We start from the raw sequence: 13,795 nt of genomic DNA on the forward strand, positions 1-13,795 counted from the left end.
GATGTAAAAATAATGCTTGTCTTTGAGATGAAGCATTAGGGGGCAAGAAAGGAAGCTGTTGAACATAAACAGAAAAATGGTTCCAGTGGTCATCAGCTTTAATCATGTGTATTGTAAAGGCTGGACTTTTAAATTGCCTCTGTTTACTGTCATCTCCCACTATGCTTTATTTTCCATCTGATTTGTTATAGTAAAGCATCTAAATGCTCTCTTACCTGACTCTGTGGAGTGCTGAATTGAATATTCTTGACCTTTTGAAGCAGTTTGGAAGTCTGTTGTCCAAGTGAGGGATCAGTGTCCCTGATTGTTCTGGGTTTTGCCTTTTGAAGGGTTAAAATTTTCTGTAACTATGTGAAGTCTTTTACTTTGTATAGTAAAGCAGGAAATCCTTAGTTGCCTCTTAAGAGATAACAAAAAATGATTCTTCTGACTGAAAAGGAAATCTCAAGAATTATTAGAACTTTGAGATGAGGTAGGTATTTCATCCAATTAATCCTCCTGTGCCTAATTTCTGATTGCTCAGCCAAAGCCTTTGAAGTTAGGGTCAGTAAGTGCAAAAACGAGTATATTTAAATTCAGTGTTTTGTGCTGTTGAGTTTTCTCCACCTCGGAAAGAGTGGGATTTCAGCAAAACATCTGTTCTTTTTCTTGATACGTTTGTTCTGTCAATACAGATTCCAGGATTTGCTCAGAGAACTGTCACACCGTGATCAAAGCGAAAGTCGGGACTTAGCTGAAATGCCACCCCCTCAGTCAAGACTGTTGCAATACAGACAAGTTCAGCCCAGAAGCCCACCAGCACTCCCTTCTCCTTCCTGCAACTCTAACCACAGCGGTCACTTCCCTAACTTCACTGAAAACAACAGAGACATTGAAATACCCAATAACCCAGCATTTCAGCAGCATTTACCCCAAATATACAATCCCCCTTTCTCAATGCCATCTGAACATATAACCCCATCTCCCTTGAAATACCTGCAACCTGATGGATCGTGGACTTATGCTAACCTACAGCAGAATCACCTTATGGGGCAGGGCTTTCATTATGGTATACCTCCATTGCCCCATAGGTCGCAACAAAACCCTTTTATACAGATACAGAATCATCAGCATGCAGTCGGTCAGGAGCCATTTCATCCACTCGCATCTCGAGCAGTATCTGCTTCTTCGCTCCACAGCTTAGAAGAGGTAGGCATTTTTGTCTGTAGCTGCAGTTGGCGTGTCATTTTAATATCAAATTAATATGTTCAAGTGGTCATGAATGAAAAATACCTCGCGTGTTAAAAGGTCACACTGGGAATTTCTGAGGTAACAATTTTCTCTGTGTCTTCTCTGTTCACCCTGTACATGTTCGTGGTTCTCATCACTGCAGGTAAAGCATTTTCTTTACTAAACAGGAAGTCTTGGCCTTTTGAACATTACTCAGAGTTTTCTTGCAATCACTGCTGTATTAGCTGCATGTCATTTATCTGGAGTGCAAATTAATCACATCCCACCCGGGTGAAAACTCATGAAATGGCTCTCAGGAAGGTCAGCTTTATAAGACCGACAGTTGCTCAGCATTAAACTGTGTTTGAGTTGCTTTTCATAAGAGCTTGAGGCCAGAACAGTGCAGTTGTTTCAGCATGGCACAAAACCCGATTTAATAAATCCCACTACTCTGAGCTAATTCTGTGCAAAGCTGTCCTGTGTATTTGGGGTCTCAGAGTGCTGGAAATCAGTGCAGAGAAATGCAGATGTGCTTCATGAATCCAGATCTAGCACAAACCCTGCCACATCACAGCTGGCTCTACCCGTCTCGATCTTTTTTTGTTCGGGACTTTTAAGGATGTGTGTTACGGGATGCAGACTGTGCAGGCACATAAAACTAGGACAGGTCACGTTCTGGATGGGAGTTTTTAATCCCTGTTGGAATCTGGAGTGCCAAGGAGTGTATGACATGTAGACATAGAGTATGCTGGAAGCCAGGGTGTATTCCAGGAATGTCAGAATTGATATTCTCAGATAATCTTGCACTGACTGCTTGTAATCCAATATTGGTACCTCAAGTTAAGTGACTTGTTCTGTGATACATTTCTGTCAAGGTTCTTACAGGAGCTGTGGGGTATCCCTGCTTATCACTATCCCACATATTTAATTGCCTTTGGACTTGTGAAAATAGAAAATACTTCATTTATGGGCCTGAGCAAAATAACTAAAACTTAATTCCAGTGCATTTTACAGATTTCTGTCTTAGATCCAGAGAAGTCACTGGAGTCCTCAGGCCCAGCCAGAGCTGTAGTAAGGTTTGGTTTTATAGAAATTCTATGTCTCGGTCCATTAAGCCATACCACCTTGTATAAAATCTAATACTGTGTGACAACAGTTAATGCTGTCACTGCAGCCAGACAAGAGAACAATGGCTTTTCAGCAGAAATAAACTAATAAATATTCCTGTAGAGTTTGTGACAGCTCCTGCCATCCGAAGGCAAATAGAGTGAGCCTTTATATAATTAGTACAAATTCGGTTTTGGTCTTATTTCTTCTTCCTTTCAAAGCATGTGACAGAAATGCCAAGCCCAGTAAAAATGTTTCAAGACAGAGACTTGCTTGTAAAGTTTCCAGGACTGCTAGTTCAGCTGGTAGGTAGGACTGAATACACAGTCTGAATACACTATGCTGTATTTTTAACAGAAACCCCTCATATAAGGCAGGTGTCAGGGGAGATGTCATGACTTTTGGTATCTTTACTAAAGAGTTTTCTTAATTACTATTCATAAAACTTGATACTTAAAAGCTCTTGCATGTGTTTAGTCAAACCAGATTTGAACTGCATATCAAAGGGAATACTTAAGTTACAATGTGTGGTCCTATACTTGCAAGTGTCCAGTTGATAACTTCCTGGCTGCTTACCAAATTGCCCCTTAAACTCAATGAGACATACATCTTCTGGGTGTGATTCAGGCAGTAACTTACGGACTTTTGTTGTTGTTGTTGGATATCCTCAAGAGAGAAGAGTGACAGGATATCAAAGTGCTGTTCCCTTCATATATCATGATAGTGTGGCAGCTATAATGAGATATTACAGTTTTCTTTCATGCACTCTTTTTTTTCCCCTGCCTGTTTTTTTTGTGGAAGATAGAATAACAATATTGGGGCATTGCAAGTTAGTGATTTCATATTTAGTTAGCTAATTTTTTTAGGACATTTCATTAGGATGTTTACTTTTTTCCTTCACTAAGTATAGATTTACTACTATGACTTTGTTATTTGTGCTTTTGTTAGTACAGTGCAGAAGGGAGCAAATACTGTGTTTCTTCCCAAAAATAAACTGTAATACAACAGATTTGCTTTGAATCTTGAGAAGTTTAGAGTCCTTAAATCTGAACTCTTGAAGCCAGCAGGTTGATAGATGGAGCTTCTGGCATTTTCATCTGCACGATCTACAGGGTTTATGGAAACAAGTAAGCTCTGTGGTTTCAGATAAAATTCTCTGCACTATTTCTCCTGAGGGCACACACTTCTCCAGATCATTCGTTTTGTGTGTACATACACAAAATCCAGCATACAAATGTATGGTGCTTCCCCAAATCCTGGTATACAAGTCACTCATTTGTCCTTTGGAAACTAAGCTCCATTTTATTCCTCTCTACACTGTAATTGAACGTTCTCTCTTGCTCTCTCTGTTTCTGTGCTTCATTTGCTTCTGGGTAAATGCAGGGTATCTTCCTCCTCACACTGAGATACATCTCCCACGTAGGAGTGTGAGATGTAAAGGTTGATAAGAATTAAGGAATCTCAGCTGACACTTTTTGCACTTCCTTTAAAATTCTGTGTCTCCTTTGTGCGATTAAAATACATTATCAGTGACTGCAATATACAACATGGAACTTGAAATATATTAGATTTTTTTCCTAAATGCAAAGAAGGTGGTTTTGTTTTTTTTTGATAAGACATTGCAGTGGAAAAACTGGATGGAAAACCAGTATTTGATACACACAGTTGAATAAAAGGAGCAAAAGGCCTTTTTTTTTGTTGTTTTCTTGTTCGCAGTATGAACCAAGAGGACCAGGCAGGCCGTTGTACCAAAGAAGAATTTCCTCTAGTTCAGTCCAGGCTTGTTCTGAAGAATTAAGCACTCCTCAAGACAGTCTTGGTCAGTGTAAAGAGCTTCAGGACCACAGTAACCAGTCATCTTTCAACTATTCATCACCTGAGTTGTGGGTAAACTCCTCCTCATCTGCCCCATACCCAAACATTCCATGCAACGGAGCCAACAGAGCAGTTCCACCCCGGGAGTTGTTAGGTAGGTACAGACTCATCTTTGCTTTTCTGCTTCTCTCTCTGCTCTATCAAGTAGACTGTTTAGGCTGGAATAAGCAAGTGTGAATGGAAAGGTTGTTGGTTTGGTTGGGTTTTTCCCCTTTTCACAAAATCTTTTCTGCCATCTCTTCAAATCCTGAGACTAACTTAAGCAAAGATTTTTTTGAAGTATTCCTTGTTTTAGTAGTTAAAGGTATGCTCAGAGTAATCCTATTTTCATTTGCTGTCTTGTTTACGTTCCAGTACATTGCTGATATCTAAAGAATACCATTGAGCGTTCATCTACAGTACAGATTCTTGCCTTCTTACAAGAGTTACAGTAAACCCACATGTTCTCTTACAGTGGTTTCAAGTGCAACTCAGTTGTTGCTAAATGAAGCTAAGGTAACTGGTGGGCTTCATTTGCGAGATAAATTATTTGTTTCCAGAATAAATGATGTTTCTTGTTGATATTACAGTCTGGAGGAGACGGAACATAAACTGAATTAGTAATCTCATTGTATTTTCTAGTAAATTCTGGTACTTCATCAAAGTAATGATGAATTTTAAACTCTCACCATGGAAGAATCACACAGGAACCTGGCTTCCCTGCTGGCAGTAGCAGTGCTGATTGATTTAGCAGAAGGAAACTAAATTAACTTTTCAGTGATTAAAAAAACCTGCAAGTAGAGAGTTGGAGCAGTGCAGCTATTCATCTGTTCTCTGTATTTTTAATGTTTGTAAAAACAAAATTACCAGCATAGTGCAGTTTCTTCTCCATGACTTGGCTTTGAGGAACTCCAGTGATAATTAAAAAATAATACTAAAAAAGAGCAATCTTTGGTGTGAATATTAAAAACAATAATGTGTAAATATCATTATAAGCTGGGTTTATTGTCCTTAAAGGTCTAATTGCTTTGGGTCAAATTTTATAAACCTGAAACATCTTGTAATTTCATAGTGTAGTAATTGTGAAGTAGAAACATGCATTGTAGAATGAATGAGAAAATGCTGCTTCTATCAGCAACAGCACACAAGAGTTAAGTTCCTCGTGCATTTTCATTGCCAAAGTGTGCAAATGTTATTTTACAAAACCATATTTAGGGCAGCATCTTCTGGGTTAAGTTCAAACTTCACGTTCAAGGCACCTCCTTCAGTCTGTATTTTCACTGATAATCAAGTTTGCTGAATGCATGATACATGTCATCAAGAGTGACACCCATCTCTGCAGTTGCTCTCTAGACTCTGTGGGTTATCTGATAGTTGCTCAGGAGCCCTAACAAGATTATGTTGGGATCAGGTGGTACCACATCTCCTTGCTTTAATGTAAAGGTTGAGAACATGTTTGTGACTAAATTCTTCAGAGGAAATATGTGTCTGTAAAAGCACCATATCTGCCCGTTTGCTGTCAAATAGTTAATCCTAAACAAAAGGGGCAAGTTTAGATTAGTATCAGCATTTGTAGTGAAAATGTTTCGTGTTGTATTTAAGCATGATTTCTGGTTTATAAATAAATGTATATTCAACATTGCCCTGTATCTAATAGTTTGTGCAAACAAATCTCCATTTTTATGGCTGTTGTGCTTTTCTGCTTTACAGCTCACTGGCTATGATGATCATATTTAAAGCCCAGAAGTGTTTTATAATGCTAAGGGTTAATGACCAGTAACTTCAGCATTTCTGGTTACTATTGATTTTTGTCCATGAAATTAAAACCCATGAGAATGAGATGCTATGAACTAGTCCTGTATTCATTGCTTGAGAGCGAGCAATCATGACGGCAGACTGTTCAAGGGCTTGTATTTCCCGTACATCGGAGATGGCTGTCGCACGAGTGCTTGGTTATCTCAACATGGATTTATAGAGTGCAGGGAGAGCTGCTGTGAAATGCTCAGTGGTGTTGTATGCAAGCACTTTCCAAAATTGCAATTTGAGAGCTTGTTTCGCATTGCTTTTTCTGGTGCTAGCAAGAAAATGTTTGAAGTTCTTGAACAAGATGTTTATTTTGGATTTTTCTCCTGTTAGACACCTTTACCACACATAGCTTTCACCTATGGCCTTGCTTGTCATTACTTGTCTTGAGTGCTGTGGTTATTTTTGGGAGGTTTTTCTGCTTGTGTTCTGGGGTTTTATTTTTTGGATCATAGCAACCGTAGCAAAACTGTTTTGCTTATATTCTTCCTATATTCATTCTTCTACAGGTCGGATACTTTTTTATTACTTTATTAAAAGCAAAAGCCTGTGTATGACCCCTCCAGTGAGAAACTTAACTATATACTTAGGTTTTTTTCCAGTTTTATACTCATTTGATGGTATATTTTTGGTTTGTGCACTTCAAAAATAACATCATACATTTAAAGACTGAAATAATTACAGGATATCTCTGTTGCCCAGCTCCTAAGCTAGATAGAATGTAGACCTGTATTTCAGTCTCTAGCTATGTAAGATAGCACAATTCTCCAGATAAAACTAAGATGCCACATTAGGATTCAGGAAATTCACTTGAAAGCAGTTTTATACCTACGGTTTAAAGCACCATTTTTTTCTGATAGTTACAAGGGTAGTTAAACATGGAGCAAGAATGTATCAATTAGCAGGAACGCATTCAGACTAAAATGTCAATAATTATTTGGATGGCATTCAGGAGTCGGAATTGCTGTTTGAGAATGAATTATATATGGTGCTGTAAAGTTTAATTTTAGCCTATTAAGCTCTAAAGCTAGAAGAATGAAATGCTCTTTGTGCTGTCTCAGTGGATAAAGTGTTTAAATTAGAATATATCCCTTTCTGAAGCAGCTTACGTTCGGTGCCTCTGCTAAATCCACCTGTGCAGAATTGCAGGTTCAGTGTTATGAACTCTGCGGGTACGCGCACCTGGACAATATCTTTGATAACGTCTGTCGTTTTGGCATTGCTGACAAGGGTAATACAAGAGCCAATAGTTGAGAATGAAACTAGATAGCATAATAAGCAGAAATTTCCTAGGACCTAGAGTGACTAAACACAGAAAATTGGTGGTTGCAATATCCTTCAGTACTTTGGTGTTACTATAGAAAGATTTAGACTGGATATTAGGGTAAATTTCTTCACTGAAAGGGTGGCCAGGTATTGGAACAAGGTTTCCCAGGACGTGGCGGAATCACCATCCCTGGAAGTGTTCAGAAACCCATGTAGATGAGGCCCTTAGTGGCATGGTTTGGCAGTGGACTTGGCAGTCCTGGGGTAAAGGTTGGACTTGATGATCCTCAAGGTCTTTTCCAGCTGAGTTGGTTCTGTGTTTTCCTAAGTCTGAGCTGTTCATTTAGACAAACTGTGGTTTACTCCTTTCACAGCTCCACCGAAAACGGTCAAGCCCCCAGAGGAACACCTGAAGGCAGAGAACATACAGCTATCCAACTCCTTCAACTACAGCGTGCTGCAACATCTCGGCCAGTTCCCACCTCTCATGCCCAACAAGCAGATCGTCGAGTCGAACAGCAACAGCCAGCAGAACGCTGGTGGGAGCAAGCCGGTCATGTCCTACGCAAGTGCTCTGCGGGCTCCGCCAAAGCCCAAACCTCCTCCTGAGCAGACAAAAAAGAATAGCGACCCTTTGTCTTTGTTTCAGGAACTTAGCCTAGGTAGTTCATCAGGTAGCAATGGCTTTTACTCCTATTTTAAATAACCAGATTATTTTTTTTAGAGAGAATTTAATTTTTATTTGTGTCAGTAGATCTAAGATAGTTGGGGCTTCACCTGTAGTTGCAACTATTCCCTTTGTTTATATTAGTAACTATAGCCTCACTTAATTGCTTTGCTGCTAGACTTGCAACTAATTTTGGGGGTTGGTTTTTTTTTGGTTTTTTTAATTATATTCCATTATTTTGCATTTTTTTGGATGTGGGTCGGGGTTTTTTTGGAAGCTTTTCTGTAGGAAAACACCTGTTATTTTTTAAGTTGTGTAACGTTACTGATCTGTTGCATTAAAGTAGCAGCTGAGAGGTTCTTACCTGTCCAACAAAAAAAGAAAACAAAAAAGGAAAAAAAAAAAGAAAAAAAAAAGGAAAAAAGGCAAAAAAAAAGTTTGTCTAAATTGTATTTAAGAAGATTGTAAGTAGCATTTACATTTATTCAATAACATTAGCATACTATGCTGGGTTTCTGTACCAGAAATGGCCAGTTAATGTAAAAATGTATGTTATTTCTGCTTAAATTCATTTAATTTTCTTTCTTTTTTTTTTTTTTTTTTTTTTTTTTTAAATAAAGGTGCAGCATCTTCTAAATCCTTTCAGTTTTATCAGCTTTTTTGTGAAGGGATGCTGCATTCTCAGACTTTTCTAGTTTTAGATTCTGTATGATGTGGTATTGTATTTTCCATCCACTGTAGGGTAAAGTGAAGGCATTCTTTGCAGACACCTTTGCCATTGTTTGGAAACATTCAGATAAAAGAAGTATTGGTATACTTTAAAATAATAAAAAAAAAAAAATATACAAAAAAGCAAAAAAAAAATCCAAAAAAAAGAAAAAAAAACCCTAACAAAAAAAAAAAAACCAACAAAGAAACTCTACATTTTATTTTTGGACAAGCTGGTAATAGAGGCTTGTTTGAAAAGTTAATTTGATAGGTTTTTTAAATGAATCGTGAAGCTGAAAATAAATTTTTAGGTATGTTGGTGCTTAGTAGATTTAATAACTATTTTAAAAAGGACAAAAAAAAAAGCGTGATTTTAGTAAAACGACTTTTTTTTTTTTTTGTTGGTTTGTTTCAGTTTTTTTTTCCACTATGCATGTGTAAATGTTTGTAATCTGGCTTCCCCCCCTCTCCAGTGGTATAAAGAATTGTGCCACTTGAATTCTTTTTTTCCTTCCTTATCTTTTTTTTTTCCTCTCTCTCCGGTAAAACTTTTGGTACATTATTTGATGTTTACATTAAAATGTGACATTATACAAGGAAATTCAGATATTTTGCTAACTGTTTTGTTTGAGGAACATCATTAAAGAAGAGATTTAATGTTTGTCAAAGCTGTATCCAAATTAATCGAAACCTTTGGGGGATGAAGACGGTTCCCAGGTTATTTATCTATATATGAGTTCTGCCAAGTTCTCCACAAACCTGGCCCCTTAGGAGAACAAACTGAAAAGAAGATAATTCTAATTATGGGATATTTAAAAATTAAAGAGCTAAGTGTGAATGACAACTCGGAAGATGAAATTTGTCGCTGAAGATTTCAGGTCTTGCACACTGTTCGTACTTTAGCAGCTGGGGAGCTAGCGAGGGGGTGTAGTTTCCCCAGATCCATAGTCCTCCTTTTACACTTGAAGTAACTTTAAATCTGGGAAATGCATTACAGGGACTGAGCTGGGTGCAGTTGCAGTATTCCTCCACTTAATAACATGCAAGAATGAAAGCTGTAGAGCTGCGTGGGGGTGATTTCGAATTTCTACAGCTGTCCATGGGACACCTGACTAATGAGCAGTGGCTGCTGCTGTATTCAATCAGATTTTTGCTCTGGTTACAATCAGGGTTATTATTTCTTTTGCATTTGACTTCATGTTTTAAGGCAAGGGTCTTTATGTAATGGGGTTGATTTAAACTCAGTACACTGCAGAGGTTTGCATATAAATTTTTTATTATAAATCTTTGCTGGTTTATGATTCAGAAACTTACCTGAAAAAACTTTTTGCTGTAAAAAGAAGAGCACGCGTAACTCCTTAATTTATTTCCTATATGTCTATACCAAACAAAAGATACTGAGGGGGAAGCCCCTTGCCAAGTTATGCTTAGCACTTCAGCATATGGCATCAGATCAAGAGGACCCAAAAATGAGGAGAGGCCAAATTCTGCGACCTTGAATCAAGCAAAACTACTGTTCAGTGGGTTTTTGCAAAGCTGACGGGTGCAGAAATAGGTCCATGGGAAATTCATTTGCAAGGGCCGGGTGTGTGCTCAGTCTAAGTTAGCCTCAGTCTTTTTATTTCAGCGGAACGGTGCCAGTTCTCCTCAACGGAGTGACTGGCACTGCTCTGAGAGAAGAATCTGTGTGCCTGAGCGTTGTAGTCTGTGAAGAGTTCTTGATGAGATGTGCGAGACTATGACAGGGGAGAGGCAGGGTTCAAATGCACTTCACTTCGCCGAGTCGGCATTGTAATTTCAGGGGCTTCAAAATCACTCATTTATATGGAGCAGTCTTTTGATTCTGTTCACCATATTTGAATATTAAAACTAATAAACATCACTTGTTAATTTACTGCTATCTGTCAATTAGTTAAGGGGGAGATGGTTGCATCTCACCACATCTTATTCATGTTTTACACTGGCATTTTTATCTGCACTCAAAATGCTATGGTTGAAGGAGCATTTTCTCTCTGACTTAAAACTTGATGAGAATCCCTCCTGGTTTTGGTTCTAAGTTTTCCTAAGTGCTCTCACCCAGGAATCTGAGGATGGGATGGCAGAGATCCTCAGACATACTTTCTGCTGGAAGATGTCCTCAAGTATAGTTTGTGCTGTTTTACTTAATTCTATAGGCATTCCTGACGCTGAGCAGAACATGAATGCTGCCCGTGGCTTTACAAACCCTGCAAGTACCATTCTCTACTTTGATTAATCAGTGTTTTGTTCCCAGATTTGTCAAGTTCAGCTGTTTTGGTGCTTTTTTTTTTTTGCAGAGATCATGCTTTATAAGCAATTCTTTTGCTCTGTGTGTGATATCTCGACTGTAAGTAGCACTGAGAACACTGTGCTTGCCCACTCTGACTTTTCTTTGGAGTGAATTCAAGCATATCAGAATCCGCACGTTTCCAGAGCCATCAGGCCAGGATGCTTCATGCTCTGCCCTTATCATCGTTCAACTCATTTCATTTGTTTTGTTAGTTTTTTGACTTCCTGGTTTTCCTCGAAACACTGCAGACAATTAACTTGTCAAGGCGAGTGGGGATGATTTATGGTGCCTATAAAATTTGCACATCATATTCCTTGACATGAAATATGGGCTGTTTGTGTTGGTATAGCAAACACTTGCTCCAGTATCTTTCTGTGCGCTGTGTCAGGAGCAAGGATTCAATCATTCAGTTCTTTTTTAGCTCTTTCATTCAAGAAAAGGAAAAAGATCTACAGCAAGTGCAATGGAAATGTCAGGTTGGGGGGGGTGGGTTGGTAACTTTAGTTGAGAAATGTTGAGCAGTTTTTGTCTTATCTCATTAAGGATTAATAGATGCTTCCGATAAATGACAGAAGCTGCTCTGTGATCTGGATTCTCCCAGACTAGTTAGATGGTGTCAGTCCATTTTCCATAGGTCTTGCCCACTCCTGAAGGGCAGATGCTTTCATGACCAGCACAAGCCATCATGGTGCTGCCAGTGATACCAGTAATGGTGGGTGTAAAGCTGAACTCAAACTCTGGGGAGCAGCCCTACCAAAACAGGCTTGTGCTTCTCCTGCTGTTAAGATGAAATAGGCCAGAAACCCAAGTTCATTCCCTTCTCTGTTTTCTTGTAGAAGGCAGGGAAGCTGCTCACTGTCTGTCTAGCTGCAGAGTGTGCATATGTGATGTCTGTATAGCTTCAGTTTATGTTCAATAGCTCCACTGGAGCCAGAACACCCATCAAGTATGACAAAGCAAGAACAATCTCATCGTCTACTACAGTCAAAATAAAGCCATGACGCTCTTTTCTTGCCCTTTGGTGATAATAGAAAGGGGGAATAATTTAAATGGATGCATTTAAAACAGGTACTGTTGTTGTGTGTGTGTAGTTTATGGTACAGAGCAGCCTAATTACTCCAGTATTTAAGTTACAGAAGTAATACAAATAATTAAACTATAAAAATCATTCAGAGGGGCACTGTCCCACCATGGAAAGTAGAAGCTTCTTTTAAATGAAGTTTAAACTGAGGTTCATTCTATAAACAGTTTGTGCACATGGGTCAGGTTCCTGGCATGCAAGTGTCCGACTGTCACACTCTGGATGGAGCCCGAGAGCTCGGCGTTAATCTCCAGGGCCCTCCTTGGGGCTGGCAGGACACGGCGCTGTGAACAGCCATCCCTTGACATCGACGACCTCTTGTATCAGGTATGTTCCTCAAGAGCTATCAAGGCCAGGAGAGAAAGGGCCCCTGTGCAGTGGGGCCAAGGATCTCATTGCAGGGAGAGCGGGGGGAATTCTCATATCTTTGGGACTGTCTGGAAATCATTTCCACAACAAAAATAACACAAAATAAGACAAAATAAGGACAAAAAAGAGGTGATGGCCACAAGGAAGTGAGAGTGGAAAAGGATCAGGAGCTGCTTGTCCCGTGCCTGGCCGGGGCCAGGTTGTTTCTACTGTGGATCCAGGCGCTGCAGATGGATGCTGTACCGGGAGCTCAGCTAGCTGCGTGCTAAGCAGGCAGTTCTGTTCTTCAGAGCTGTTAGTCTGGCACCTTTTCTGCACATTACATTCACACCACACAGCATTTCAGAATAAGGGAAGCAGATCCTCTCCGTGCCTTGTGCCTGACAGCAGATCTTGCGCTTACATAAACAAAACTCTCCATGTCTCCTCTTGCTCTGGGATTTAACACTTGGGCTTTGCTGTGTGGTGGGCAGATACCAGCAGGAGATATCTCACAGTCCTGTGTCGCATGTGATGCCCTGGGGCACCCTGGTGTGTGAGCCCTGAGGAAGGGATGGGCAGGGATGTTGGTTTATGGAGTGGCAAATGGCATGTACCCATTGGAGCCATGACCGAAGGTGTCCATGGGGCTGGTAGGGGCAGGACCAAGGCTCAGGGTTTTATGGTGTCTGGTGGTAGTTATTTGTTCTGTGAATTTATTTGCCTCTTTTCTCTCTGATGCATTTCCCACTTGGTTCTTTGTGTCCCAAGCCTGTGTGTGATCCTGTTGGTTGTGTAGCATCTAGATTCCCATCCGTGTTTGACTCCTGCCACCGAGGAAGCTTCTTGCGCATTTTCATGCTACTTCCCCAAAGTTTTGTTGGCCATTCCTTGCTATTTGCTCTGCTCAGGGAATGAAAGCTGACACTGGTTACAGCTCCCCCTCAATGTTCTGTTCTTCTTTTTCCTTATAAAGGCCAGTTACTTCTATTAACTCTCCTAACACTTTATCGTCTCCCTGGCAGACAGATTTCGGTATGGCAGAACAAACCTGCTGCAGGAGCAGTGCCTTTCCCACTGTGAATACCAATGACCAATTTAATGGACGGGTCTCTCATCAGCGTTTCTTAATATCTGGAAAAAGAAAATGAAGTCATCCACATGCTTCTCAGTCTTGCAGGGACCGTACGAAGTAGTGAGTGATGAAAAAGCCTCAGCTTAAAGCAGACAGAGGATAAAGCTCAGGGGGTTTAAGAGCTTTAGAAGGCACCAAGCTCTGCTGCCTGAGTTGCTGCCTGTGGGTGTAAGGCCTCACTGTTACAAGCTGTGTGTTTTCCCTGGCTTGTGAGTAGAGTGAGCCCAGAGAGGCTGTAAAACCTCCGGATCCAGGCCAAACCACAGCACCCACTGGGAACCTTTCCATTGCCCTCACTGGGGTTTGGAT

General features: G+C 40.0%; 1 protein-coding gene across 6 annotated transcripts in view; it reads left to right on the forward strand.

Moving 5' to 3' along the window:
- The window catches only part of HELZ (helicase with zinc finger), an 87,909-nt gene extending 79,086 nt beyond the window's left edge, over positions 1 to 8,823 (forward strand). For all 6 annotated transcript variants that reach the window (XM_080629086.1, XM_080629083.1, XM_080629084.1 and 3 more), the window contains 3 exons: positions 675 to 1,188; positions 4,033 to 4,285; positions 7,614 to 8,823. In XM_080629086.1, coding sequence (XP_080485212.1) covers positions 675 to 1,188; positions 4,033 to 4,285; positions 7,614 to 7,945 — 1,099 coding nt within the window. In that variant the 3' untranslated portion in view covers positions 7,946 to 8,823. The remainder of the gene's footprint in view (positions 1 to 674; positions 1,189 to 4,032; positions 4,286 to 7,613) is intronic.
- The last annotated feature ends 4,972 nt before the right edge of the window (positions 8,824 to 13,795 follow it).

The sequence above is a fragment of the Psittacula echo genome (assembly GCF_963264785.1).
Source record: "Psittacula echo genome assembly, chromosome: 14".
Lineage (NCBI taxonomy): Eukaryota > Metazoa > Chordata > Aves > Psittaciformes > Psittacidae > Psittacula > Psittacula echo.